We start from the raw sequence: 27,909 nt of genomic DNA on the forward strand, positions 1-27,909 counted from the left end.
AATAGTAATTAATTCATTCATTCCTTCATTCACTCAACAAGAACTAGCTATATGTCAGATGCCTGGCATGGGTCCAGCTGCAAGGTGTGTGTATACATGGTCCCTTGTCCTGGAGGAATGCTCTGTTAAAAAAGATACTGTCTGTTGCTCAACGAACAGCCTTTCCTTCTCTTAATATCCTTCTTTAATTTTTTCAGGAAACCAGAATATTCCATCTCTTGATCTCAGAGACCCCAGGTCCCTACCCCAAGCTCAGCACATGGACCTAATTGTTCTAAACCAGTCATAAATATGTCATAGGATGGATTTGAGAGTTGACTGGTGGCCTCATTCTAGATAATAAGTTATTAGGGGAAATTTGCTTAGAAGGGCTTCCCTTCCCAAATAAAAGTCAAGGAATAATGATGTAAAAGCCTCTATGATTCTCCTTTCCCCTTCCCAAAGATGAATTTGATGTTTGGAAGTATATCAGTCGTCCTGTGATCATGTTGTGACAAACCAACCTGGGCCCAAGTCCTTGATGATATTTTTTAATCCCTGGGTTACCTGCATCCAGACTTCTTGTTATGAGAGGGGAAAAAAAAAATACCCTAAATGCTAAGGCTTCTGTTAATTGGATTTTCTGTTACTCACAGTTGAATGGATTCCCAAGTGATTCAATGGACTATTTTGGTGACCAACTCATATGCACATTCTTATTTGTATTAGAGTTCTTATTTATTGCCTGTCTACCTCAGCCACTTCTGAGGGACTATACCTCATTCATAGCTCCCATTTCCCAAATTGCAAATGGGATGATTGAGTTCTGCACAGGATCTTTCTCCCCATGGACAAGGCTGATCCTAGGGTAGCCAACTACTGATCTGCCAACGAACTATAGCTTGGGCCTACCATGGAAAATGAGAACTGGAGGGACTGGAGTTCTCTTTCAGAAATCTGGAATTTAGAATTGAGAGAATGAGTCAGTGAGCTCAGAGAGCTGAGTTGAGGGTCACAGAGAGGATTTGGGGATGGAATATTTGATATAGACCATGAGCGAGTTGAAATCATGAGGAAGCTAGTCATGGGGAGAAGTTCAGAGAGAGGCAGAGATACCCAAGAGAAGAGTAGAGCAAGTGATGCCTTGGAGATTCCTGATGGGGTACTGATTCTGGGCCATGTGTGCCCGTGTCATGAGTCAGCTCTTCTTTGGGGCAACATTAGTGAACCTCTGTTCTTGTCCTCAAATAAGCTCTAACATACTAGAGAATAACAGCTATATTTTAAGTTAAATTTTACATATCTTCTAATCCCTCTTTCCTTGTACGTGTAGTGCAAAAGATAATTTTTTTTACAGATGTGTTGAGATAATATGTGAACAACACCTAGCACAGTGCTTAACACATAGCCGCAATTTCGTGACTATTAATTCCTTTCTATTTTCCCTAACAACTGGGGCTACACAGAAGTAGAATGGACTACTTGGAAGGAAGTATGCAAGCAGAAGTGTGACCACATATATCAAGCTTTGTATCGATGGGTAAATTAGTGATCCTTTACTTGCCTTTTTTTCCCCTAAGATTCCAAGATTCCATGGTTCTCCATGTCTCTGACTGAACCAACTTCTCCAAGTAAACCAGTCTATTTTCTTTGCCTTGTATCAATCCCCACAAGGGAATGGGTTAAAATGAATGGTTATACCTAAGGCATATGGCTACCCTACTATATGCCAGACTGGATCCATATAGATTGAAAAAGGGTTGGTTCCACAGAGGAAGGGATGCAGAGCAGGTAACTACAAGATATGTCCACTATAATAGGTCATTCTGTCTTTTGTGTTCTTCTAACTCTCCCTGAATAATACTACTTGAATAATAACTATTTGTTGGGGGTTCACTATTTGCATGGCACTCTGCTAAATGCTTCCCATAGACCATCTCATTTAGTGCTCACAGCAATCCAAGATGTAGGTACTACTATCTCCATTTTATAGAAGGGTAATTAAGCACAGAGACATTGAGTAATTTGCTTATAACCACACAGCTGGTATGTGGTCAAGATGGAACCCAGGTAGTGTGATTTCTCATTCCACAGGAAATCACAAAAAATAAAGAAGCTGATGCAGGGGTCATAGAGTGAGAGGAAGCTTGCTAAATGGACTCCCATGGTTGACAATAAGCAAGGGAGGCTACTCTTCTACCCCCAGTAAAAGAACTCAGAAAATAGCTCCCTCCCAGGTTGAAGTCATTTCCTGAACTAAGTCTTAACCTGCCAAAGCTGGAGGAGATATAGAGATCTTACAACTAGTTAGTTCTAGGCACATTTTGATGAAAATGCTCCCAATTGTGGAATTCTTTATTTTATGGGTTTACTGACAAGCTCAGTAATCATCCATAGAAGATGGATTCCTCTTTGCCCTCAGACAGTGCCCTCCTTCATGTGGCTTATCAGGCCCTTCATGATCTGCCCCTGGTCTGTGTTCCAGCCTTCTCACAAGGCCCTTCCATTTCTTCCCTCCTGATTTGACATCCAGCCAAAGAGAAATTTACACACACACACACACACACACACATCATAATCCTCAGATCACTACATTGTCTCAGTGTTGGTCTACACATAGCCCTGTTTTTCTTCTTCTTCTTTTTTAAAGATTTTATTTATTTATATTTGCGAGAGAGAGAGAGAGAGAATGAGTTGGGGGGAGGGGCAGAGGGATAAGCAGACTCCCCACCAAGCCGGGAACCCAATGCGGGACTCGATCCCAGGATCCTGGGGTCATGACCTGAGCCGAAGGCAGCCGATTAACCAACTGAGCCACCCCGGCAACCCACATAGCACTGTTTTATTCTGTTTCTTCATTTGCTTGTGTGCGTGTGTGTGTGTGTGAACATTTAAGTTCCACATTTACTTTTTTTTAAGAGGGAGAGAGGGAGGGGGAGGGGCAGGGGGAGTAGGGAGAGAGAGAATCTTAAGCAGGCTCCACGCCCAGTGCAGGGCCCACTTTGGGGCTCAATCTCACAACCCTGAGATGGTTGTGAGAAATCTAGAGTCAGATGCTTAACTGACTGGGCCCTCCAGGCACCCCAGTTCCACATTTATTTTAAATACTATAATAAAGACCTGTGAAGCTGAAATTCTTTGGTTAGTCCAAAATACCTCACTGTTACCACCACTGAGATTTTACACTCTCTTTACTCTGCCTGAAATTCTTTCCATGACATCCCAACCCTCTCCATTGTCCTTGAGGTCTATATTTAAAAAGTGTCCTTGATTCTCTTCTCCCATCTTCAAGACTGGGCTAGGAATCTTCTCTCAACACTCCCATACTGTTTGTTCTGTCCTTTCCCTATCAAAACATGCTATATTGTCTGTTAACTTGCTTGTCTCCCACTAGGAGGCACTAGCCTGTGAGTTATTGAGGACAAGAATGACTGGTCTAATATTCCTGTCTTAGTGTTTAGCACAGTGCATGGCACATAGCATGAATTCAATATGTAGTTCAAATGTTGGTGAACTCTTTGTATTAAGAACAGATAGTAAATATCTTTGGCTTTGTGGACCATGCAGTGTCTGTTGCATTTACTTAACTCTGCCATTGTAGTGTGAAAGCAGCCATAGACCATATGTAAACATATGGGTATGGCTGTGTTGCAATAAAACTTTATTTACAAAGATGGGTGGTGGGCTGGATCTGGTCCATAGGCCACAGTTTGCTGATCCCTGCTATATCTGATGAAGAAATGAATGAATAAAAATGAATGAGTGGGATTACATTTAACTTCATTTATCAGAAAGGAAATATTGTTTAACATAAAAAACTTTTTATTAGAAAACCTGGATTCTATTTCCTTCATATGACTTAACAGTCTTTTATCTTCTCTGGCCTCCAATAGCCTTATCTTTAAATAGTAATTTAAATAATACCTCTTTTGCTTAAAATTTGAAACTGTCAGGTCCTTATGAGTAGGATCTATGCCTTATTTGTCTTTATCCCCAGAGCCTAGCAGAATTCCCACATGCCTAAAGTATAATAGATTGACAAGCCACTTGCTGAATGATTGAAAGGTTAGGGTGAAGCAGGTACCTGGGCCAGATAATTGTGTAAACTCTTATATATTGGAAAAACTTTAGTCATTCAGCTGAATTACCACTATATAGAAGTCTTTCTAGGTTTAAGAACATGGGGTCTTTTGATTCCAAATGACTGAAGACCCTACACAAATTGGTTTAAACTCAAAAGGAAATTTATCGGCACATTGATGTGTCTTGTTTCAGGGGTTCAAACTTTGTCAAGGACCTAGGATTCTCTATTTCTCCACTTACCTTCTGCCTGATTGGTTCTCTCATCAGGCAGTCTTCACCCATTGGTGACATAATGGATATCTTTGGATTCAGGCTCATATCCTCACAGCTGAAAAATCTGTGAAAAATAGGGAGTGTTCCTACCTCTCAAAAGTTCCAGGAAATGTGTCAAGATTATGTATCCTTGACTTTATTTGGATCAACTGTTCATCCTTGATCTAAACAGCATGGCCATGAATGAAATCAATGCCATCTAAACTGCACTTACTGAGAATGAGGGAGGACTGGCTCTCCAGACACAAACCTCCATATGCAGAGGAAGATGGCAAAGACATGAATTACCAAAAACTGCTATGGCCCTCTCTCAAGAATAATATGCTTTAATACAGTAATACAAATTGAGCATCCAATATTAGGATGTTTGTGAATTCCCTAAAGACTGTCCAGGGACCTTAACTTAGGAAGAGAAGATAACCAAGCTTAGTCTCAGTCTCTCTTTCCAGTGTGTGACCCTTTCCAGGTACTAAATTAACATTTGCATTTCTAAAATAAAAGAATATGTGCACTAGGAAAATCTTTGTTTTAGAATAGCTTTAGATTTACAGAAAAATGATGAAGATAGAATAGAGAGTTCTCATACACCCTACACCCAGTTTCCCCTATTGTTAACATTTTACGCTGTGGAAATGGTGTATTTGTAATAATTAATAAACCGATATTAATACATTATTATTAACCAAAGTCCAAAATTTCCTTTGTTTTCACCTACTAGCCTTTTTCCCTTCCAGGGGCCTATCTAGGATACCACATTACATTTGGTTGTCACATCTCCTTAGGTTCCTCTGAGCTGTTCACATTTTTTCAGACTTTCCTTGTTTTATATGATTGTGATGGTTTTGAGAAGTATTTGTCAAATATTTTGTAGAATGTGACTCAGTTTGGTTGTGTTTGATGTTTTTCCCATGATTATACTAGGATTATATTTCTTGGGAGGAAGACTTTACCACAGAGGTAAAGTGCCATTTACACCACATATCAAGGGTGCAAACCATCATCGTGGCTTCTCTCTTGATGCTGACCTTGATCATGTGCTCGAGGTAGCGTTTGCCAGATCTCTCCACTCTAAATGTAATCTTTGTTCTCTCTGTCTTTGCTGGATGTTTTGGGAGAAAGTCACTGTGTCCAGCCCACACTTAAGGAGTGGGAGTTACGTTCCACCTTCCCTTTAAGGGTAAGTCTCTACATAAATTATTCGGAATTCTTTTGGACAGAAGATTAGTCCTCCTCTCCCTCACTTATTTATTGATTCAATCACTGTATCAGTATAGACATCTATTTTATACTTTGGGTTATAATCCAGTACTAGTTTGTTTTTTTGCTCAGGTTGTTCCAGCTTTGGTCATTGAGAGCTCTTTTAGTTGTTTCCGGTGTCCCATTAACAATTGCACCATTGTGGGTTCTATCTATCTATCTATCTATCTATCTATCTATCTATCTATCTATCTATCATCTATCTATCTATCTATCTATCTATCTATCTATCTATCATCTATCATCTATCTATTATCTATCATCAATCTATTTATTCAGCACTTTCATACTTTCTAGTATAAGATGCTCCAGATTCATTTGAAGTATTTGTTGCCCTAGTCCTAGAATCAGCCATTTCCCCAAAGAGCCCTGGTTCCTTCTATTGGAGAGTGGTATTTAGAAACTAATATCTGGGTGCTAGGAGTGCTCAATATGTGCATTTTTTAAAAGTAAAATTATTCTAAAAGGCATAACTGAAAAAATAGTCAATTCCTTTCCTATTCTTTCCCATAAAATGTAAACTCTTCTGAGTTTTTTTTTCTGTTTTTTTTTTTTCCTTCCATATTACAAATAATGTGCTTATACTGGTATTGTTTGATTGATCACTCTCATCACCATCTATTGACCTCCTCTAAGGGTGAGTAAGGTTTGGTTTTCTTGCACTCCTCCTCCACTTCCTCTCTGCCCATCTTCCCAATGTATTCATATCACAGTTTTTGTTAAACTAGTAGCCAGAGTTTACATTATCATGACTGTATAACTATCTTTCACATTGAGCAGATGTACTATAATTACATATTCTTTCTTGTATAATATTTTATCTTTCATCATTGTAATAATTGTCTCATTTTCCTTTTCTTAATTTTCCAAGTGTTTATCAAAATTCATCCCAATGATTCAACCATTTTCTGTCAAAGACCTATTGAATCTATTTTCAAAATGCCCAAATGCATGAGACTATCTACCAGTTACATTTACCACTGCCACCCCAAACCTTATCCCTTTGCCCTTCTGCTCCAACCTGGTTTGCTTGTTGTGGTAACTAGTCTGCAAAGATGCTTCCCCTTCACCTCCAATGAACTTCCTGATATTCACACCCTTGTATTGTTCCCTCTACTTGAATCTGGGATGGCCTTATAACTTACTTTTTGACCAACAGAATGCAGTAGAAATGATACTGAATCACATGTAGGTTTAGGTCATAACCTTTGCAGGTTCTTCCTGAGCCTGTTGGAACACTCATTTTTGAGAAAGTCAAATACTATGTAAGAAATTCATTTACTTTGAGACAGCTGTACTGTAAGGAAGCCCAAGATGCCTTGAGGAAAGGCCATGTGGAGAGAAACGTTGCCTGTCCAGCTCCTAGGGCTTCTAGTCATCCTATCAATTTGCTATACATGTGAGTAGAAAAAGTCATCTTGGATGTTGTCATCTTTTTCATACTGAAAACTTTCCCCACATGTCTCAGACCCTTGGTTGTCTATTTGTATTTAAAGTGACACACTAAAAACTAATTAGGAGTGCTGCATATAAGATTGAGGCTTATGCACTGGTAACTTTATTGAAGGACAATTGTGTTGATATTGTTGGGGGATACCTAAATATCAATATCTGTAAGTTTTTATTAGGGCCATTCAGTTTATCCAGAGATTAAACCCCCCAGTTCCCTAGGAAGAGGATTCCACAATTCAATGTGTATTCAATGGGAAGGTTTTCTCCGAGTCCCTCTATTTTCATCCCTTCCCCTTGTTTTTCTGGCTTCTCTGAGTCCAGAGTCTTATCCGATATTTGTATTTTCACCAATACTTTTACCATGAGCAATGTTGAATGTCTGAGGCTCATTTAGTGGGTTACAATCAAATGAGGATTTTTTAAAAATCTAGAGCATTTGTGAATCCTTAAATTCATTCTCTGGGCTGGGTGGGATCTGGCCAGCCACTGGTATGGGTGGTCTCATGTCTGTATTACCCTAAGGATCACAGGTCAAAGGAGGGTGTAGTGATTAGGGGCATGGACTTTGGGATCAGGGAGACTTGGGCTTGAGTCCTGTTTTCACACCTTCTTAGCTGTCAGTGTCATTTATGTAGCTCCCTTAAGCCTCAGTCTCCTCATGTGTTAAATGGGAAAAAATATTATCTATTTCTTATGGTTGTGAGAATTAAATAATATATCTTTATCATGTAGCAGAGCGCCTGGTATATAACTAAGGATTCAATAACCAGTGATGATGATCTAAGTCTAATTAATTAATTAATTAATTTCTAAGTAGGCTCCAGGCCCAGTATGGAGCCCAGAATGGGGCTTGAACTCATAACCCTGAGATCAAGACCTGAACTGAGAGCAAGAGTTGGTTGCCTAACCGACTGAATCATCCAGGTGCCCCTAAGTCTATTTTAGAAAACACATCTGGTTGATTTGGTTCCTTCCCTAACTGGTTCTGTGGTCTTGGATAGATCATTGTATCTACAGAGTCAAGCCTTGTAATCTGGTTCATGAATTATCTTTTATGCTCTTCTCTATCAAGTGGCTTCACTTAAAAAGTGGTAGAATTGGGTCCTGAACTTGGGTTTCTTTAATACCTGAGCCCATCCTGTAATGGCCACAGTATGCTTCTTCTATTGAATTCTTCTTTCCTTGTCTAGTAAACTCTAATGGTGATTTTGGCTTATGTGATGGTTGATTGCAGTCCTGCTTTTCTTTTTCCATGGGGTAAAGCAACCAAAGATCTGAGTGATGGAGAACCAGGTGAATCAGATAAATGGAGCAGAGGCAAATTCTAGGCTAACTTTCCTTTGGCCCCTATGAGGATTCTATGTGTAAACAGCTGCCAGTGAGGAGAGTTCATTGCATTTTATTCTGAGCTGCACAGTAGCCAGGAGGACTGTAGCTCGAGCACAGCTCCCACATGCACATACACACAAGCACATGCATGGATGCTAACACACAAGTAGGAAATCCCTTGATATGCATGGACAAAGGAATACAGATGCAACTGCACTATCCATGCACATATTTGTACATAGGCTAGTGGCCAGGAGAAAAGTGCTCAGCACATTTTATCATACATCCCAGATTGAGGGAGACCATTCAGGAGGGGGAAAGGGAAGATTATGAGGCAGAAAGAGAAATGAAACTAAATGGTCCTGCCCTGTCAGCATTCACTGGAGTATAAGAAATGGGCTTTGGACAGACAGACAGACTCCTGGGGCCTGCCAACCATCAAAATGTCCAAAGGGCCTCTTATTCTCTGGCTGCTGATTGAGCTTGGGCGGCTTTCTCTGAGTAAGTGTTCTGAATCCTTCCATGCAGGAGTCCCTGGATAGCTTGGCATCCTGTGATGGATTCCCATGGCTGATCGGGCCTCAGTAGAGCAGAAGCCTGCTTCATTCCTCCTTCCTTCCAGGCTTCCTCCTTTGTAGGGTCTCTCCCCTTCCTTGTTATTTTATCCTGTGACTGGTTTTGGAGTTTTAGGGTGGGATAATTTGTGTTCATATCAGAAATGACCATTTAAGAAGAAACACAAAATAAGGGGTCAGATGAAATGGGGAAAAGAAGTTTCATCTGCAGGTGTTATTAGCATAGTCGGAGCCTGGGGAATTTGTTCTACAAGTGCTTTTATTATAATTCTTATTTTTCCTCTTGATTTTCAGGAGTTATAGTTTGCTTTTTGTTTGTTTTATTTTGCTGGGGATGAGGCTTCAAGGTGAGGTTTCTTTTCTGCGCATTGTTTCCAGGTTTTGGACGATGCAGATGTACACACTCAATTTGGGCCAGCTTAGACTTCTGCATCCTGGCAGCATAGGGCAAAATGCTCTACACTGAGCTGCAGTTGTGTCTCGGTCACTAACCATTAACATTAGGAACCTGTTGAAATTGCTCTGGCTCTTCTATGTATGAAATGAGGGATTTGGTAAGACCAGTTTGAACAATCCATGATTCTAGAACTAGATAGTATCTAATGTCCTTAGCACTTTTAAAAGTTCATAGTTATTTGCACATGATCTTTCCAATATGCTGCGTGAGAAAACACCCACATTCCAAGGAAAACAAATGTGTTCTCTTTACCCTTCAAAACTTTATCATGCTGATTTTTTTCTGCCTTTCTTTACTCTGAAACTATATGCATTCTCAGGTCTCCACCCAAGTGAGGCTTTTCCTGAGCACCCAGAGCCTTTGGAGTGGTTTAGGTGTTTCTGCTCTGAGTTCCTATCTCCTATGGAGTCATTTATCAGAGAACTTATCTCCCTGTAGTAAGTGATCATTTAATTGCCTTTCTTCCCAGACTCTGTAGGAGTTCACAGAATGAAGGTGTCCCTGTTACTTTCTTTATCTGTGTCTTCACTGGTCCTTATCTTGTCCTGAGTACTTTGAGGTGTGGAGGTTTTATTATGCTGAAGGTTGCTGGAGTCTAGGTCCACATTCCCTGCTACTGGCTGGACACTGATTGTGTGGCCTTCTCTAATCCTACTTGAAGGAAGCTGCACCTGGAGAATGGTCTGTTGGTGCTGTTCATTTGTGCCTTTTCTAAAATGACCAATTTAGAAGAGAGCTACTGCTCAGAATTACCAAGGATCAATCACGGCTGGAGATGCTCTTAAAAGATGTGGAATAAGGGGCGCCTGGGTGGCTCAGTTGGTTAAGCAACTGCCTTCAGCCCAGGGTCATGGGATCTAGCCCTGTGTCGGGGGAGCCTACTTGTCCCTCTCCCTCTGCCCCTCCTCCCCCTGCTTGTGTGCGTGCTCTCTCTCTCTTTCAAATAAATAATAAATAAAATCTTAAAAAAAAAAAAAAAGATGTGGAATGAAACCCTTTATTCTGTAAATGGTGAAACTGAAACCCAAGTTGGTAAAGGACCTTTCTTGAGGTCACTAACTGGAGAAGGAAACCAGCGGGCACCAGAACCTTCGTTGCACCTACCATCCTGGGTAATTTCCAAAGAGGGGAATTGACTTGATGCCAATGATTCCTGTACTCCATGATATTTTTATAACAGTAAGGAACAGCTTCTCATTCTATTTCTCAATTCTGAAATGCTTGGTTTCTTGTACCAGTACTTCATTAATTTCATGTGGTATTTGATACTTCATTTCATGTGAACCTCAGAACTATTTCTGAAGCAAGTATTATATATCCCCTTTGTCTTTTGATGATAATGAGGGCAGGATTATTGTGGCTTTCCTCCAAGAACACAAAAGCAGTAACTGGCAGAATGAGGTTTACAACATAAGCCTAATGAGTGTTTTTCTGCTGCACCAAATTGCCTGCTTCCTTTTTTTAATATTAATTTTTAATTAGATCAGTGATACAGAAACACTCTTGGTGAAAAAATAATAGCCGTTATAAAGCTAAAATCCCTTTGACTACTACTTCCAGCCCCGGTTCCTTTTCTCTGATCATGGAAGTGACTGGTACAATGAGTTAGGTGTATATCCCACCAGACACTTTTCTATGCATTTACCTTCATTCGTTTGTGCCCACAAAAAAAAAAAAAAAAAAAGAAAAAAGCAAACTGTTTTATTTATGTTAACAGATGCTTTTATGTTTATGTATTGTTATGAATTTGCCCTTTTCATACATTAATAAGGCTTGGAGTTTTCATGTCAACTGATATAGATCGCTCTACTTTTACTAACCTTGGAATGGTTACAGGGAATGAATGATTCATTCATGATTCCTTGGAATGCGTGTGCCATAGTTTTGCCATTCCCCATGCACACATTGTTCATTTCATTCACATATACATGAAAGCTGCAGCAAACATTTACAAATAGGTTTCCTTTGCAAGTGTGTTTTTCTAGGGTGCATAACAAAACACGAAATTGCTAAGACTTAGCTAGGATACACGCATGTTCAGTATTAATGGAAACTGCCAGATTGTCCCACAGTGTGGCTCTACCAATTAACCTCCTATTTTATTCCAGTATACTCCAGTAGTCTATGCCATTTCCTAAGTCCCTGTCTGGCCAACCTTAATATCACTGGCATTCTAAAATTTTGCCTGTCTTCCAGGTGAAATTTATCGGCTGCTCACATTTCCTCATCTATGCCTGTCTTGTCTGCTGTCAATTTTTCTATCTGGTCTTTTTTTTTTAAAGATTTTATTTATTTATTTGACAGAAACACAGCGAGAAAGGGAACACAAGCGGGGGGAGTGTGAGTGGGAGAAGTAGGCTTCCCGCCCATTAGGGAGCCCGATGAGGGGCTTGATCCCAGGACCCTGGGATTATAATCTGAGCCAAGGCAGACGCTTAACGACTGAGCCACCCGGGTGCCCCTATGTGGTCTTTTCCTCCTGAGTAGTAGGATGCCTCCTTCTATACTATGATACTGGAAAAATAAACTGTCCAATTTCCAGCAGAAATAGTTCCTACACATATTTGTTATTAATTTTCCAAATATAGGACAAGCTCATATTGTAGGAGTTACTAGTTTTAGGAGCATATGTTCTGTGTTGCTAATATAGGTGAAGGTGATGACAATGAATTTCTTATTTATTTTTCCTTGTTTCATGGTGGGCAAAAGAGACTTCCAGAGCATTTACGATCATTGAAACATTTCTACTACGACAAAATGAAGTAACTGTGATTTCAGGGAAGGCTCCAGGCTGGTCTGAATTTGGTGACTCTTAGGGTTTGTGCTCACCTTCTTCTAGAGAGGGTATGTGGACATTCCTGACACCTGAGTCAGAGAGGAACCTGGTACTGCTGGCCATGTCTTATACAACTGAGCCAAATGGGTCCACAAAATTAGTGAATGGAGAGTCTCACAGGAAGTTACATTGGAGAAAACAATAAGCAGGATCTATGTACCCCAGTGGGAGCAGGATGGAGTCCTGATGATCTGGAGCTTCAGCCTGTCTTCAATAGCATTTTTTGGGGGTGGGGAATTAAAACAATTGCTGATACTCTGTTAAACCAGTGGGCTTGATATTTGCAGCAGTGAAAATGTTTCACAGATTCTCAGAGATGGAAGTTATCTTAGAAGAGCTTGTCTAGTGGTCCTCAAACACTGTGAGTAGCAAACGACATCAGAATGACTTGGAGAATTTGGTTATGCATATTTCTTCCATGGGTCTTGGCCTCAGAGATTCTGGTTCAGGGTTGGACAATAAGATTTCCATTTTTAACAAGCTCCCAGGTCATTCTGATGAGCAGCCAAAGCTGGCAAAGATGACTACTTCATTTTAGAAATAGTGATACCTCCCATCTCACACAGCTAATTTGGTAAGACTAAACTTCCAGCATTTCTGTATGTCACAGCTGCCATTCTATCTAATTCCTGTGGTCCCTTCCAGTTCTAACACTAAAAATGTTTTCATACTTCACCTAACTTCATATTCTCTAACAATGAATAAATGGTCCAGAGCAACTAATTTCTGTATCCAGTACTGAAAGAAGAGAAGGAAAATAGAATGTAGTTCAAAAGCCTATGTTACTGCCATAGCATTCTCTGGGTTGGAGGGTGGAGGGAGTCCCATTTGAGGCATTTGGGTCTGTAGTACATGCTCACTGCTTATTGAGATACAGTGGGTAGGGTGCTGGTTTTGGATCTGCTCATATTAGTTAGTGGAATTGGATTAAAGAGTTGGCCTTTTCATTGGAGAATTTTTTTGTTTATTGAATGGTACTCAAGATCAATGTTTTTGTTTATTGAATGGTATTTTTATTTTATTTTTTAAAAAGATTTTATTTATTTATTTGATAGAGAGAGAGAGCACAAGCAGGGAGGAGGGGCAGAGGGGAGAGGGAGAAGCAGGCTCCCTGCTGAGCAGAGAGCCTGATGTGGGCTGGGATCATGACCTGACCGAAGGCAGATGCTTAACTGACTGAGCCACCCAGGTGCCCCAAGATCAGAGTTTTTAAATCAACCAAAACGTCTTGTTGTGGAGACGAGTTCAGACACTCATGTGGGTCAACTGTCTCCAGTTAGGGGACAAAAGGGTGTGGAGTTAGGGACTCAGCAGCAGCTAAGGGCACATCAGAATTAGGCTAAAAAGATATACACTATAACTCTTTTCATCATCCTGGAAGCATCGTTCTACACAAACACTGTGTAGCATATTTGAGAGATTTTAGAACCACACAGTCTATTTTTCTCATCTTTCCTCACAGCTTCACCTGTACCAGAGACCGTGAGAGCGTATTTGGGTCAGACGGTGACTTTGCCCTGTAAGTACTCATCCTGGGCTCACAGCAGGAACAGCATGTGCTGGGGCAAGGGTGAGTGTCCCAAATCCAAATGCAGCCAGGAGCTTCTCCACACCGATGGGATGAGGGTACTGTCCAGGAAGTCACCAAAATATGATCTTCAGGGCAGTATCTGGAGAGGCAATGTCTCCTTGACCATCTTCAACACCAGTGAAGATGACAGCAGTATGTACTGCTGCCGTGTAGAGGTCCCTGGCTGGTTCAATGATGTGAAGAAGAACATTCGCCTGCAATTGAGGAGAGGTGCGTGCACGAAGGGGCTTGTGTCTGTGGAAGGAGGGATCCAACAGTTAATGGGGAATGGATTCAGTGGGTGGTGTTGGGGAGGCTGTAGGTGCTTAAGCATGAGTGGGCAGATTAAATCTAAGCTGTGTCTCTATGGCTAGAGGAGCCACAGGATGGAGCAAATGCCCATGGGGGCCAAGAAGACCTTAGAAATGAATGAGTGGAGGGTACATGGAGAAAACAAGCAGGGAATTGCAGGGTCAATGTGCAGAGGGCATCTGATTCTTATCTAGGAGATTGCCACTTTGCAGAAATTTATGTGCAGTGCTTTCGGATCTCCCAATTTTTATGGGCATGACATTGATTTTTGCATGTTGGCAAAGATTAAAAAAAGAACTACCATGTAAACGAAATAAAATGTGTCCATGGGTCAGCTTCAGTCCATCAGCCAATAGTTTGTGACTTCCAGCAGAGGGGAAAGGGCGTGAGATTTGGAGACAGTCATAACAGTTTTTAGGTGGCCTTTCCTTCTGTTACTATTAGTTGCTTTTGATGAAATTGGAATAGGGTGCAACTCTTAAAGATTTGAGCTGCATCGAAGGCAGCCTATGGTTGAATTATGCTAACAGTAATCAGCTTTCCTGCTTGTTTGGAATGGAGCCTCTCAGAGTAAGCTCTGTGTTCAACCTGCATCAAAGATGGAAGATTCTTGTGCTTTGTTCCTCACTGGGTAGGCATCTTGGGAGGCAAGGTCATATGCTTATAGCCACATACTTAACAAGATTCTCAGGTGACTCCAATGCACTCTAAACTTTGAGAATTAATTAATTAATTAATTATTTATTTATTTATATTTATTTATTTATTTAATTGACAGAGAGAGAGAGACAGCGAGAGAGGGAACACAAGTGGGAGAGGGAGAAGCAGGCTTCCCGCCAAGCAGGGAGCCCGATGCGGGGCTTGATCCCAGGACCCCGGGATCATGATCTGAGCTGAAGGCAGTCACTTAACCAACTGAGCCACCCAGGCACCCTATAAACTTTGAGAATAATTTATATGGATGCTTCTCATTAGAGAACTTTCATACACATTAGTGTATTTTTCTCAAAAAGGGGCTTGGTGATAAAGAGGTATTTTTCTGATTTATTGAAGTTTTATTGAAGTTAAATGATGCTAATCCAAGCTTTCTCTTTTCAAGCCTGTATAACCAGCTATTATTTTATAAAATACTTGTTGAAATCAATATCTATGGGTCATTTCTAAGCTCACTGGAATCTGTTAGAGTTAATTGAAATTTGTCATATTTAAGAGAGGGTAGCACATATAGAATAACAGTGGCTGATGAACCCAAATTCAAATGTTAGGGGTGAGTGGTGTTGGCATAAACTTATCTTTAATATCTGAAAGAGACTATATTCTCACCCCATGTTGCATACTTTGGGCACACTTTTTTTAGATTTTAATTTTATTTTATTGTGGAAAAAACGTCTAAGATGAGTTCTAAGTCAGCAAATTTTCAAGTGTATAATATATTATTGTTAACTACAGGTACGATGTTGTACAGCAGAGCTCTAGAGCTTCTTCATCTTGCTTGACTGAAATTTTATGTTTGGGCTCACTTTTGATGCAATTGTTCATTTGCTCATTGATGCAATGTTTTTGGAAACCTATTATGTGCCCGACACTAGGGTAGGTATTAGATCTGTAGCAGAGAACAAAGTAAATACCAGATTTCCCCTCATGGAGCTTACAGTTTCATGGGAGAAACAGGTGTTAAACCATAATCATCAGATAAAATGTGCAGTTATGAAATGCAATAAATGCTGTGAAGGTAAAGTATGAAAACCAAGGTAAAGTGCAAAACCAAGAAACCTAATTGCGATTGCCGAATATGGGTGACCTCCTTGCAGCAGTGTCCTTTTAGCTGCAACAAGAGGGCTCAGTAGGAGTCAGCCTAATGAAGGGAGAGGCTAGGAAGCAACAGGTATGAAGTCCCTCCAGTGTAAGGTCACTGTTCAGAGAGATGAAGAAAGGTCAGAGGGCTGGGGAAAAGCAAGAAGAGTGGAGTGGAGAAATGAGATTGTAAAGAAAGAGCCAGATCAGATAGAGTTTTGTGGGCCAAGGTTGGGGATTGGGTCCTTTATCTCAAGGGCATGGAGGACCAGTAAAAAGTTTTAAGCAGGGTACTGACATAATTATTTGTCATTTAAAAAGATTATTGTAACCAATGTGTGAAGAACAGATCAGAAAGGCCAAGAGTAGAGGTAAGAAACCCAACTTCCATGGGCATTACAGTGGTCCAGGTCAGTGGACCAGGTGAGGGCAGCAGAAATGGAGAGAAATGGACAGATCCCACATATATTTGTATGCTTTCCCTTTTCCTCCGTCTCTGCTTGGTACCAGACGTATCTTCCATTGGTTACAGCCCCAGCAACCAGGCACTCAACAACGCGTCTCCCAACTACCACCACTGCTCTGATGACAACACCTGAGCTCACAACCAGAACACGACTTCAGACAAGAACCACCACTGCCCTCACAACAGTGGCAGTGACATACCCTCCAGCAACATCAACCTTTCTTTTTGAAGTCACCACAGTGCTTCCAACCACTGAGCTTTCCATGGAAGGGCCCATCCTCACTGCAGGTACCTGGTACATTTGGCCATTCTTTCCCTTCTGCCGGTCAGATGTATCTTGGGTCCCTTGAAACAGGGTTCTTTTTACTGAGTGGGGCAGTCCAGAGACTTGCTCTTGGGTCTCAGTGTGTGTGTGTGTGTGTGTGTGTGTGTGTGTGTGTGTATACTGATTTGCTAACACTGTCATAACAAATGCCACAGACTGGGGGACTTAAACAACAGAAATCTATTTTCTCACAGTTCTGGACACGAGAAGTCTGAGATAAAAGTGTCAGTAGGGTTGATTTCTTCTGGGGACTGTTTCCTTGGCTTAAGATGGTCACCTTCTCCCTGTGTTTTCACAGAGGTTTTCCCTCTGTGAATGGGTGTGACCTAAACTTATCTTCTTATAAGGACACCACTCATAACGAATTAGGGCCCATCCATATAACCTCATTTTATCTTAATTACCTCTTTCTCCAAATATGGCCACATTCTCAGGTATTGGGGGTTAGGATTTCAACATATGAATTTTGGGGAATATAATTCAGCTTATAACATGTGTTTGTGTGTGGGGGTGTCAGTGAGGATGTGGTTTCACAAACCTGTTCCTTTGTTTTATCATTTCTTTTTTCCCCTATTTTTTCCTTTTTTTTTTTTTTTTTTTTGGTTCTCCAGTTGACTTTCCAGGAATCTTTTTTTTTTTTTTTTTAAGATTTTATTTATTTATTTGAGAGAATGAGAGAGAGAGAGAGCTTGAGAGGGGGAGGGTCAGAGTGAGAAGCAGACTCCCCGCTGAGCAGGGAGCCCGATGCGGGACTCGATCCCGGGACTCCAGGATCATGACCTGAGCCGAAGGCAGTCGCTTAACCAACTGAGCCACCCAGGCGCCCCGACCTTCCAGGAATCTTAGAGATATTTATTGAAGAACCAGGAAATGTCACCCGGGGTCAGAATCCAGTTTCAGTCTGCCAGGGGTCTCTGCCTGGGCATTGAGGAAAGGCCTCTAGATGTCTTAAAATATTCCTTGATGATGAACTAGTTCTACCCTTATTTCTTCCTTCCTTTTTTTTTTTCCCTCCCTCCCTCCCTCCCTTCCATTGTGTTCCTTTTTTTCTCCCCTTTCCCTCCCCCCAATCCTTTTTGATCCTGCATCTTGGAACCTCACTGAGTTACTAGCTCCATTACTTACGGGGCTTACCAAAGCTCCCACCATGTTTCAACCTCTGATTCTGATGTAAGAATATTGGAAAACCATTAAGAGATAGTGTGAAGGCTTTCTTAGGTGTCTCAGCTGCCTCAGTAAGGCCTTGATAGTTTAAATAGCCTGACAATATTGAATTGGCTAATTCTTTTATATTCTGAGTAGTCACCTAAAGTCCATGAACCATAAACCAGTCAATTTTTGTATGTATTTTTTATTCTTTTGGCCTTTAAAATAATCATCCTAAAATATAACATTTGTAGTTTACTCCCCTTGATCCTAAAAATTACATGCAATCCTTGAAGAAAACCTGAAATATATAAAAAAGCACAAAGACAACTATAAAAATAGCCCTGAATCCCACCACTCAGCACAAACACTTATTTTTTGCTCCCTATTATTGAACTTTTTTTCTCTTCCAGAGTCAGAAACTTTCTTTCTCTCCATTGGCCCTGAGAGAAGCACTGAGGTGACTTCTGGAAACACTGCCTTACTTACATCCAAAGGTATGTGGACACTTGGCTTTCTTTTTCTTTTCCTCATTTCCTACATTGAGGACAGTAAAGTGTTGTTGAATTAGATGATTAGAGATAACTTTTGGTTCCTGTGTGCCATGAGCCCCACCTAGGACAAATTGGACAGCATTTGTGGCTCATTCATTCTTGTGGCTTTGAGAGAGAAAGGGAGGTAGGGAGAGAGAGATTGGGACTGACCTTGATTTGTTTGAGCAATTCTTCCTGGTAGCACATCTCTGGAATATTTGCCTTTCTATTCTAGGCGAGCTAGTGCTTAGGTGTCTCGGCCTAATTCCAAGCACAATAATCTTTGTAGATCCCCTTGAGGGATGTTCTCACTTGACTCTAGCTTTCTGTAGTAGAGGGAGAATTCTTTCATTCATGTGACCTTTCATCTATCCCTCAAGCCTTCTTTACGTATTTACTAGGGCCCAAGGGCAGAGAATACCCTAAAAATAAGGCATGATTCTCATCCATGGGGGTGCTAGAGAGAACTGCCCAGCCTTGGTTCCCTGTTCTACTCCTTTTTGCCAGGGGTCTCTGGCCTTGGTTTATTCCCAGGTGAGTTGGAGTGTTGTATAACTGATGGCTGAAGGTGAGTGCCTGGCATGTTAGTAAGTGCTCAAGTGGTAGATATTACTTAATGGGGCTTATAATCAAGTAGAAGAAAGCAGACATCTGTGGAGTAAAAAAAAAATCAATCAGTTCTTGTGTTAGTACAACATAGGGGACTAGTATGGGTGGGGGGGTCATGTGTGTGCTCTGGTGTCAGACTGCCTGGGTGTAAGTCCTGCTTCTTATCTGTTGTGTGACTCTGGGAAAGTTATTTTCTCTCTTGGGCCTTGGCTTCCACATTGGTAAAATGGGACTAATAATAACACCTCCTGTGTCTCTTTCTGAGGATTAAATGAGAGGATGCGTGTATATCACTTGGAACACTGTCCAGCATGTACTAAATGCTCAGTAAAATTTAATTAGCTCTTCTTTTCTTTTTTATGACAGAAGTTAGTTTAGGGGACAGTGAAGCACCAAAAATAAAATGACAGGTGTTTACTGAAGTTTGTTTTCTCTTTCCCTTCCCCCCCCCCCCCAAGAGTCCAAAGGTTGGTTCCTCCAGTCAACATTCCAGGAGTCAACGTGGGAAATGAGTGACTCAGTGACGTTTCCTCAGATAAGAGGTAAAGGGCTATGCTCCCGAGCATGGTTTTGTCTGACTGTGGGAACGATCTGATCTGTCATCTGCCTGCTTATCTTGGAATTCAGCTATTTTGGTTCCGTTGTGGTCACATCCTCCATCTACCCACAAGCTAGGATGAAAGTGAAACCTGCAAACAGCATCCGAGCTGACTTCTTCCCTCCTCTGCCTCGTTTCTGAAACCCCTCTGTTGGGATTCCCCTTCTTCCTTAGCTGCTTCTGTCTTGAAGTTAGAAATGCCAGAAAATCACTCATTCATCTTAAAAATATATTAGTAATTTATGGTAGAATGCACAAATACTGCACTAATGTATTTTTGTTAGGGATACATAAAATGAGTAGGAAAATGTGCTCTTTGACTCCCTGTCTTGAATCCCAGCCCTTCCTCTGAGATAATCACTGTTATTAGTTGAAGATGAACATTCTTCACATCTTTTTTCTATTGGTTATGTGTGTGTATAGATACAGAAAAATGCAGTTTTGTTTTGTGTGTGGATTTTTAAAAAAATTCTGTCCTAGTGTACGCAGCCTTCTGCATTTTGTTTTATGCACCTAACGTTACCTATTGAACCACTTTCTTCTCCAGTCCATGTAGATCTGCATCATTATGTTAAATTGCTGTATAGTATTTTATACTATGGATACTTATGGTATCCATCGCCCACTAAGGGACACTGAGGTTGTTCTAATATCTCATTACCATAAGTACTTTGCAGGGGACATCCTTGTTGTGAGTGTCTCCTTAAGTGTCTGTGCCAGTGTTTCTCTCACTAGGGGGGTGACCAAGAAGGAGAAGCGCTCGGCCGAAAGAAAACGTGCACCTTTAAATTTAATAGTCATCACAAAATTGTCTTCCGGAAAGGGTTTGCCAATTTATTTTCCCATCCATGGGGCGTCGGCTTTCCTACATCCTCCCTGCACTTGAGATGACCATTTGTTTCATCTTTTTCGATCTCCCCAGGAAAAAAAATGTCATCTTATGCTTTTGTTGTTCTGATTAACAAAGAGTTTAAGTGTCTTTCTATATGTTTATTAGCCAGAAAATGGTAGTTCTTTAACTCTGTGAAGGAGGCAATGAGACATTACTCACGAAAGCTCAGAAGACAACAATCGGAGGGGAGAGACAAGAGTGAGTGAAAGGGGGATACGTTTTGAAGGAAGACTATAAATCAAGATGAAATGCAAGGGTGATCTAATGTTGAAAAGCTTTGGCACGCACCCCCTCATCCAGCAGGAAGACAGAAAATCTGGACTAGTTGTTGTGACCTGAAGGGAAGCTAGATACCCAAGGTCTAAACTTTCTTTGTCGATGGCATGGGGTGAGGGTGAAGGGCTATTTTCTGGCAGAAGAGAAGGTAGCAACTAGAAAAATGATGGAGGGTGGGCAAGGAGTTTTCAAAATGTTATCTATCATTCAGTCCATTTAAATCTCAAACTATCTTACATTGAATTGCAAGGGAACAAGGGGTCATCTTGATGTTTTACCCTCTTTTGTAATATCCCTGGTAATTTCATTTCTCTCGTCCTTGATAAATTCCAGGGGAGAGAGAATACTCGCAGCCACTAAAGGCTGCACTGCTGGAGAGGAACTTGTTATAAGAAGGTCTATCTCTGTGTTACCTTTACTTATTATGGAAGAAACCAGGATTTATTGAACACGTATTATGTGCTGGTGCAGAGCCAAGCTCTTCTCATGGGTCACTTCATTCAATTTTTCCTTAGCAGATGCTCGTATCCCTATTTTGTGCAACTTTCCCAAGGCCACACAGCTCTCAGGTGCCAGATGCAGGAAGTCTAGCTCTGAGTCCCTGCTCTTAGATATATATTTTTTTGCCTTGCCTTCATTTTTTTAAATTTTTTAAATTTTTATTTTATTTTTAAATTTAATTTTATTATGTTATATTAATCACCATACATTACATCATTAGTTTTTGATGTAGTGTTCCATGATTCATTGTTTGCGTATAACACCCAGTGCTCCATTCAATACGTGCCCTCTTTAATACCCGTCACCAGGCTAACCCATCCCCCCACACCCTCCCCTCTAGAGCCCTCAGTTTGTTTCTCAGAGTCCATAGTCTCTCGTGGTTCGTCTCCCCCTCCGATTCCCCCCCTTCATTTAAGGCCTTGCCTTCCATTTTGAAATAAAAGGTTAAGTTCATTTCCTTTACTGTCCTCTCTTCCCATTGGTTTTTGTCACGAAAACTTTGTAATCCTAATTGCACTTCCCACCTGCTGAGGAGTTAATTATGTGTCAGGTGCTGTATTAAGGGTGTTTAATGTGCATTTTCTGATTTAAATCTCACAGTGACCTTCTGATCGGGTACAGATAATGTCCCCATTTTACAGACAAAGAAACCGAGGGTCAGAGACTATTAGAGAAGCTGACACCCACTGAAGTGTCTCTTTGTTAAGTGCATTACTTCATTTGACTTTTAACAAGATCCTAGGAGATAGATACCGTTGTCACTTCCGTTTCAGCGTCCATGACCGTTATCTAACTTACCTGGTAAATGGCGGCCTGGCTTTAACCGTGTCCGCTCAACTGTGATGCCACTCTGACACCAGGCTGAGCTGCTTCCCTCCCCACCACACCCCAACCAGTACCCCCCTCTGGGGCCACTTACAGAATAATTCAGAATGAATCCTACTTCTTCATTCCCATGACAACGGTTTCAGTCCATTTTGGAGCCCACATGCTTCTGTGGCGAAATACCCCTGATTCCCTCTTCATTTCTTCATGTAATTTTGGATGGCAAGCCTTCCATGGATGAGGGCTGGTTTAAATCCAAAGAAGATCTGGTCAGAATTATTATTGCCTAAAATTAGCATCACCCAGAGTGGCAATTCTTCATCCTCACTCCCTGGCTCCCTAGAATGGAGTTCAGAGACGTGCAGTGACTTGCCCATGATTACACAGTTGGGCGGAGGGAGAGTTAGGACTCACACCTAGACCTCAAAGATTTTAAACTGTGGCCATGGGCTCCTGGGTTGTCTGTGGATTGGCTGGAGTGCGGTATGAACCCCCTGAAATTACATACATAATTCTGTGTGTATATGTGCACACACATTTTTTGGAGGGAATAGTCTAGGACATTTCTTGAGGTTCTCCAGGAAAGCTGCAAAGCTCCAGATGGTTTGGAACCACAATTCAAACACAAACAAACAACAATAAAAACTCTCATAGGTTTCTCCCCTTAACTGAAGAGAGTCTGTTCAAGGAATACAAACTCTGACCCCTCTAGGTGCTTAGGAGCTCAAATCATTCTGTCCAGCCTGAGGGTTAATTTCATTTCTTGCTTGGTGGGAGGAATGTGTGAAATGGTCCCAGATTGTTCCCTTAGGACCTAGTCTCTAACTGGGGAGGGACCCTGAAGCTGTTATCACGAGGCCTGGGATTAAGTCTTCCATTCATTATCCTCTGGTCCTTCTACTGCCTCAGTAACATCTCCGATCCTTTCTTCCTAGTCTTTTCTCCTCACTGTCTCCCGGGAAGCATTGAATGGGCTTGAGGACTCACCATGGGGTCTGAAGTCTCAGGCTTATATCCGAGCTCTGACATTTTGTGTGTGTGTGTGCAGGGTGTTTTTTTTTTGGGGGGGGGGGTTGTTTGGTTTTTGTTTTTTGTTTTTTCCAGAACCTCAGGTGAGTTACTTGTTTTATCCTTTTCTAAATCTCTGTTTCCTCAAATGTACAGTGACGATAATAGGAGTACTTAGTTCATAGGACTGTTCAGTGAGGAAATGCGTGAGACAGATGCCTAGGACCTAATTAGTGGCTAGTAAATGATAGTCATCTTGCCGGATTCCTATTTCCTCTCTTCTTTCCACATCTGCTGCTTTTCCTACTCACACACCTTCATCTGCAGGCCACTCCGGCAGGATGACAAGAGGCCACTGCCACCAGCTTCCAGCCGCGTAGTTATTCCTTAGAAGTACAGACACTTTCTGGTTTAAGGATTTTTTTTTAACTGCTAACCATACCAGGGAAACAGCCAATGAGTGACAAAATTACAAACTTGGGAAAGTTAGAAAAGCTTTTAAAATCTCACGGTAGTAATTCTCTACTCGCAATTGGAGGAAATCTGAGATTCTGAAATCTCTTCACTGAGTCCCTTTTAAATCCTCCTCGGATTTCCCAATTATTGTTTTCATTCCTGCTTCTGGACACCTTTCATCTTCTGCTTCTCAACTGTTTTGTCTCTCTCACATTGCTCAGTCTAGGGAGGCTCCACTCTATAATGGAGGCTTGGAAACTGAGTCATGCCGGAAAAAGAGCTGTAGTTGGGTGTGTCGTGGGAGAATTTCTAGATTCGTGTTATTATTCCTTTTATAAGACAACTCCAAGTATGTATCTCCTGCTTCGGTGACCCCTCCACTTTTAAGGCGTTTGCTGCAGACATCCTCTGAAGAAGCCCCATCCAGGCTGGCAAATCCTCACATCCACCCTAAGGCTGCCTAGAAATGGAGCTCAGAGATGTAGAGTGACTTGCCCAAGATCACACAGCTAGACAGGGGGAGAGCTGAGACTCACACCCAGGTTTCAGGGGGTTTAAACTTGTGTTTCTGAATTCCTGGGGAGCGGTGTTGTCTGTGGAAAACCAGGAAACTGAGAAGATGGGAAACTGAGACCGAGGAAAGGCTTGTGAGTTGAGAGGCCTTGCAGTGACTTGGGAAGAGAGCTGAGACCAGAGGCCAGTTCTCCGATCCCATGTGTAGTTGGCCTTTGTTCCAGGATTGGCAGCCACTGTCTCTCAACAGAGCTTCCCCAAGGAGGGATTTCATATTTTCTCCTAAAGTATTAGGATTCACTTTTTCTCAGCCCCCAAATAGATCATTATACCCATCACTTGCATGAAGTCAAAGCTACCAAACCATTTCAAATTTAAGGCACCCATATATGCATGAGGACTTTGCTGTCAATCCAATAAAATTAAGAAAAAATGAACATGCTTTGATAATAATAACATTTTCCCTTTCTTAAGATTCTTACAGTAACTTTTTCTTGGTCCCAGGGTAGGATGGTGAGAGAATGGGGAGGGAACGCTTTTAGAAAGATCTGTTCTATTCCTGGATCTTTCTGTTTTACAAAGTCATCCCAAGCTTCATGGTCCAGAGCAAGCTGGCCTTTCCATGGAGTCAAAGGAGTCTCAGAGAACAAAGTGGTTGGAGATAGGACTTTCTGTCTTTATCTTGGCATTTGGTTTGGAAACATGGAAACAGGCAGCATGATTTTTGGTAAAAGCTTTTCAAATGTGTCATTCATTAAACATGGCTGATTGAGTGGCCTCTCTGTGAATAAGTTGTGACATCTGCTCCACAAGGGGTCACACTTTAGTGGGATGGACAGGCCATGCAGAGCAAACAATCATCCAGTTGTTTTGAGATCAAAGTATAGAAAGGTTTCCTCCTTGGATGAGAACATTTCATTCTGCAGGGAAGGGTAAACAGGCAGGTAGAATGGCATGAGCAAAGAGAGGAGGACTTGATAAGAGCATGAAGTCTTTGGAGATTGTCTAATAGTCCAGTTTCATCTAATGGAGATGGGAAGCAGGGAATGGCCTAGGTTCTTAAAGGACTTGATTGATGGGCTGAAGAATTTAGATTTTATTCCAGGGTAATAAGGAACAATTCATGTTTTCTGGCTAGGGAATGACATTTCCAATTCTGTTTTAGGAGACACTGCTCTGGTAAGAGTGTGGAAGATGTATGAGAGAGAGCAAGCCTGGGGGCAGAGAGGCTACCCAGGAGGCTCCCGTAATAATTCAGGCCAGGGATGAGTGTCTAGACTAGAATGATGGCAGCAGTAACTACAGAGAGGAGACAGAGTCAGAGGCACTTCAGAGTTAAGATCCAGAGGACTTGGTAACCCGAGTAAGAATGAAGGATGACAGATTCTCTGTACTTGGGAGATTAGATCGATGTGACAGGTTAACAAGTGAAGAACCCCAGGAGGAAGAATGAAATCTGTTTGGGAGAGCTGGAGTTCAAAGGGCCCCTGAGGAATGTCTAATGAGCAGCTGGAAATGTGGAGCTGGGTTGACGTATGGATGCCTGGGTGGGGATGGGTGTCTTTGATGATTGGCATCTACTTCTGATCAAATAATAATTCCTGTGATTCACATTAAAATTGCTGAACAGGGACTTGCTACTTAACCAATACTTTAATACATATTATCTCATAAGGGACAGTTCAGGGCTGTAGATACAATTTGGGGAATCACTGATAATAAATGGCACTTATTGAGTGCCTATTATATACCAGGCCTGGGTGCATTGTCTCATTGTTAGGCATTGTCTGGATCTGTGAGAAAGATTCTATTATTATGTCCATTATAAAGGAAAAGTAACTGAAGTTTGGAGACATTAAAAAATTTGCCAGAGGGGTGCCTTGGTGGCTCAGTTGGTTAAGTGTCTTGACTCTTGATTTTAGTTCAGGTCCTGATCTCAGGGTCCTGGGATTGAGCCCTGGGTCAGGGTCCATGCTCAGTGGGGAGTCTGCTTCCCCCCCTCTCCCTCTGGCCCTTTTCTACCTCCCCCCTCCAAAATAAATAAATCAATCTTAAAAAAAAAAAAGAAAGAAAGAAATTTTCCAGAGTTTGGACCCTGGGTCTTTTGGCTCTTGAAACTGAACTTCTAAGCACTTTATTATATTGTCTCATTAGCACAGGGGTAATTGAAACTCCTGTGGAATCACCTAAAGATATTGTGTGAGAGGAAGAGAGAAATGAAGAGGTACAAGCCCATAAAGTAACAACTACTTTGGGAGAGGAGGCAGAGAGGAAGACAACAAAAGTAGGAAGGGATCCAGGAGAGCAGGAGTGCAGAGAGGGCTGGCCTGACAAAGATTATAGAGGGTGTAGTCAAATATTAGGAAATTCAGAATGCGGGTCAAGTAGGATGAGCACTTAGGTGGCTGTGAACTGTGACGGGGGACCATTAGGTGAGCAGTGTTAGTTCTATGGGTGGAGGCACTGAAGTCCAAGATGAGCAATTGTTAAAGAATGAATGTTAGGTATTCTTTCAAGAAGTGTGAGGATGAATAATTTAGAGAAGGGGATAGTGAATGGAGCAAGGTTGGTCCTGGTGTAGGAGAGGGGGATCAGTCAAAAATGAGGGTTTGGTCTAGAAATGGAGGTAAGAGAAAAGGGAGTGAGGATAGAATAAATGAAGGTGTGGAGCAATCTGATCTCATGTTGACCTCCCAGGGGGACAGGAGAACAGAACCAAGACCTTGAACTTTGAGGTCATCTAGTCCATGTATACCAGACCTGGCCATGGCCTGGAACCCAGGGCGCTTAGTAAAAATATAGATTGCTCTAGTCTACCCAAGACTTACAGAATTAGAACCTCTGGGGGTGGGTCCAAGAGATTGTATGCTTACAAACTTCTTCGGGAGATTCTTTTGAAGCCAGTCCATCCCTGGCCCCAAGAAGGCATTTAGGTTTCGCTGGTGTAGTGCACACTCCTTGTTCTACATAGAAGGAAACTGAGGCACAGGCATAAAAAAGTTCAAAGAGAAGTGGGAACGAGGCCCCGGGTATGACTCTCTTCTGACTCTTAAAGCAGAACTCTTTCCCCTACACTGTGCTATTTCATTAAAGACAAAATCGAGCCGTGTCAGAACTTGACACTTTTCTGGGTCCTCGGTTGATCAAGGACATAAGGATGTTGTAGGGCGAATTACCATTTTCAGTACAAGTTCAGCGGAAGGACCAGAGGAAGGCAGGGGAATGAAGCAAAGCTCATTTTCACTCACAAATGCCATTTTTTAGGAGGAAAAAAATTGGATGCAGTTGATTTCAAAGTCAACATTTTTCGCGAGGCATTAGCTGATTTGTTTTATCTCTCATGGCCACGCTGTCCACAGGCTCGAATCAGTTGGTAGGCCGGCAGTCTGGAGATAAAGGCAAAGGACAAAGAATGGATCCTCATGATTCTTCTCACAATAGCATTTCTATTCTACCAACTGTACAAATGATATCTTTTCATTAATAAAGTTGGGATTGAATCTGTGTAATTCTAACATCTAACCGCTCACCTTCAAAAAGGTCAACCAAATAAGAACAAAGAGTGTTGCCAAGCTTTAAGAGATGTACGACCGTGGTAAAGCAAGCAGAGTGGAAAAGAAGTAAGATGCCAGCCACTGAAATAGAACAGGGAGCCAGTCCTAAGATGGGTCCTCATTATTGGATAACCAAGTGAGCTGGGTGACCACTCTGACCAAAATGTTCCTCTGACACGGAGCTAGGCACTGGAGAGATCTCTGGTCTCCCAGCAGGTAGGATAAATGGCACACTTGAGCAAGTTCTGTGAGGAGGTGAAGCATCTGTTCTCGCACTGTGATCAAGTCAT

General features: G+C 41.6%; 1 protein-coding gene across 5 annotated transcripts in view; it reads left to right on the plus strand.

Moving 5' to 3' along the window:
* TIMD4 (T cell immunoglobulin and mucin domain containing 4) overlaps positions 1-27,909 on the plus strand; it is a 62,019-nt gene that overhangs the window by 15,846 nt on the left and 18,264 nt on the right. For 4 of the 5 annotated variants that reach the window (XR_008508173.2, XM_045902069.3, XM_045902070.3 and 1 more), the window contains exons 1-5: positions 8,715-8,874; positions 13,704-14,042; positions 16,450-16,671; positions 18,268-18,351; positions 19,455-19,538. Coding sequence is in view for 3 of the 5 variants with exons in the window: in XM_045902069.3 (XP_045758025.1) it covers positions 8,730-8,874; positions 13,704-14,042; positions 16,450-16,671; positions 18,268-18,351; positions 19,455-19,538 (874 nt within the window). In the remaining 2 variants the exon portion in view is untranslated. Of the gene's footprint in view, positions 1-8,714; positions 8,875-13,703; positions 14,043-16,449; positions 16,672-18,267; positions 18,352-19,454; positions 19,539-27,909 lie in introns of those variants that run through there. The other variant, XR_008508175.2, reaches the window with a different exon arrangement.

The sequence above is a fragment of the Mirounga angustirostris genome, unplaced genomic scaffold (assembly GCF_029215605.1).
Source record: "Mirounga angustirostris isolate CCGP_5_RB_7025 unplaced genomic scaffold, mMirAng1.0.hap1 SCAF_7, whole genome shotgun sequence".
NCBI classification, from domain to species: Eukaryota; Metazoa; Chordata; class Mammalia; order Carnivora; family Phocidae; genus Mirounga; species Mirounga angustirostris.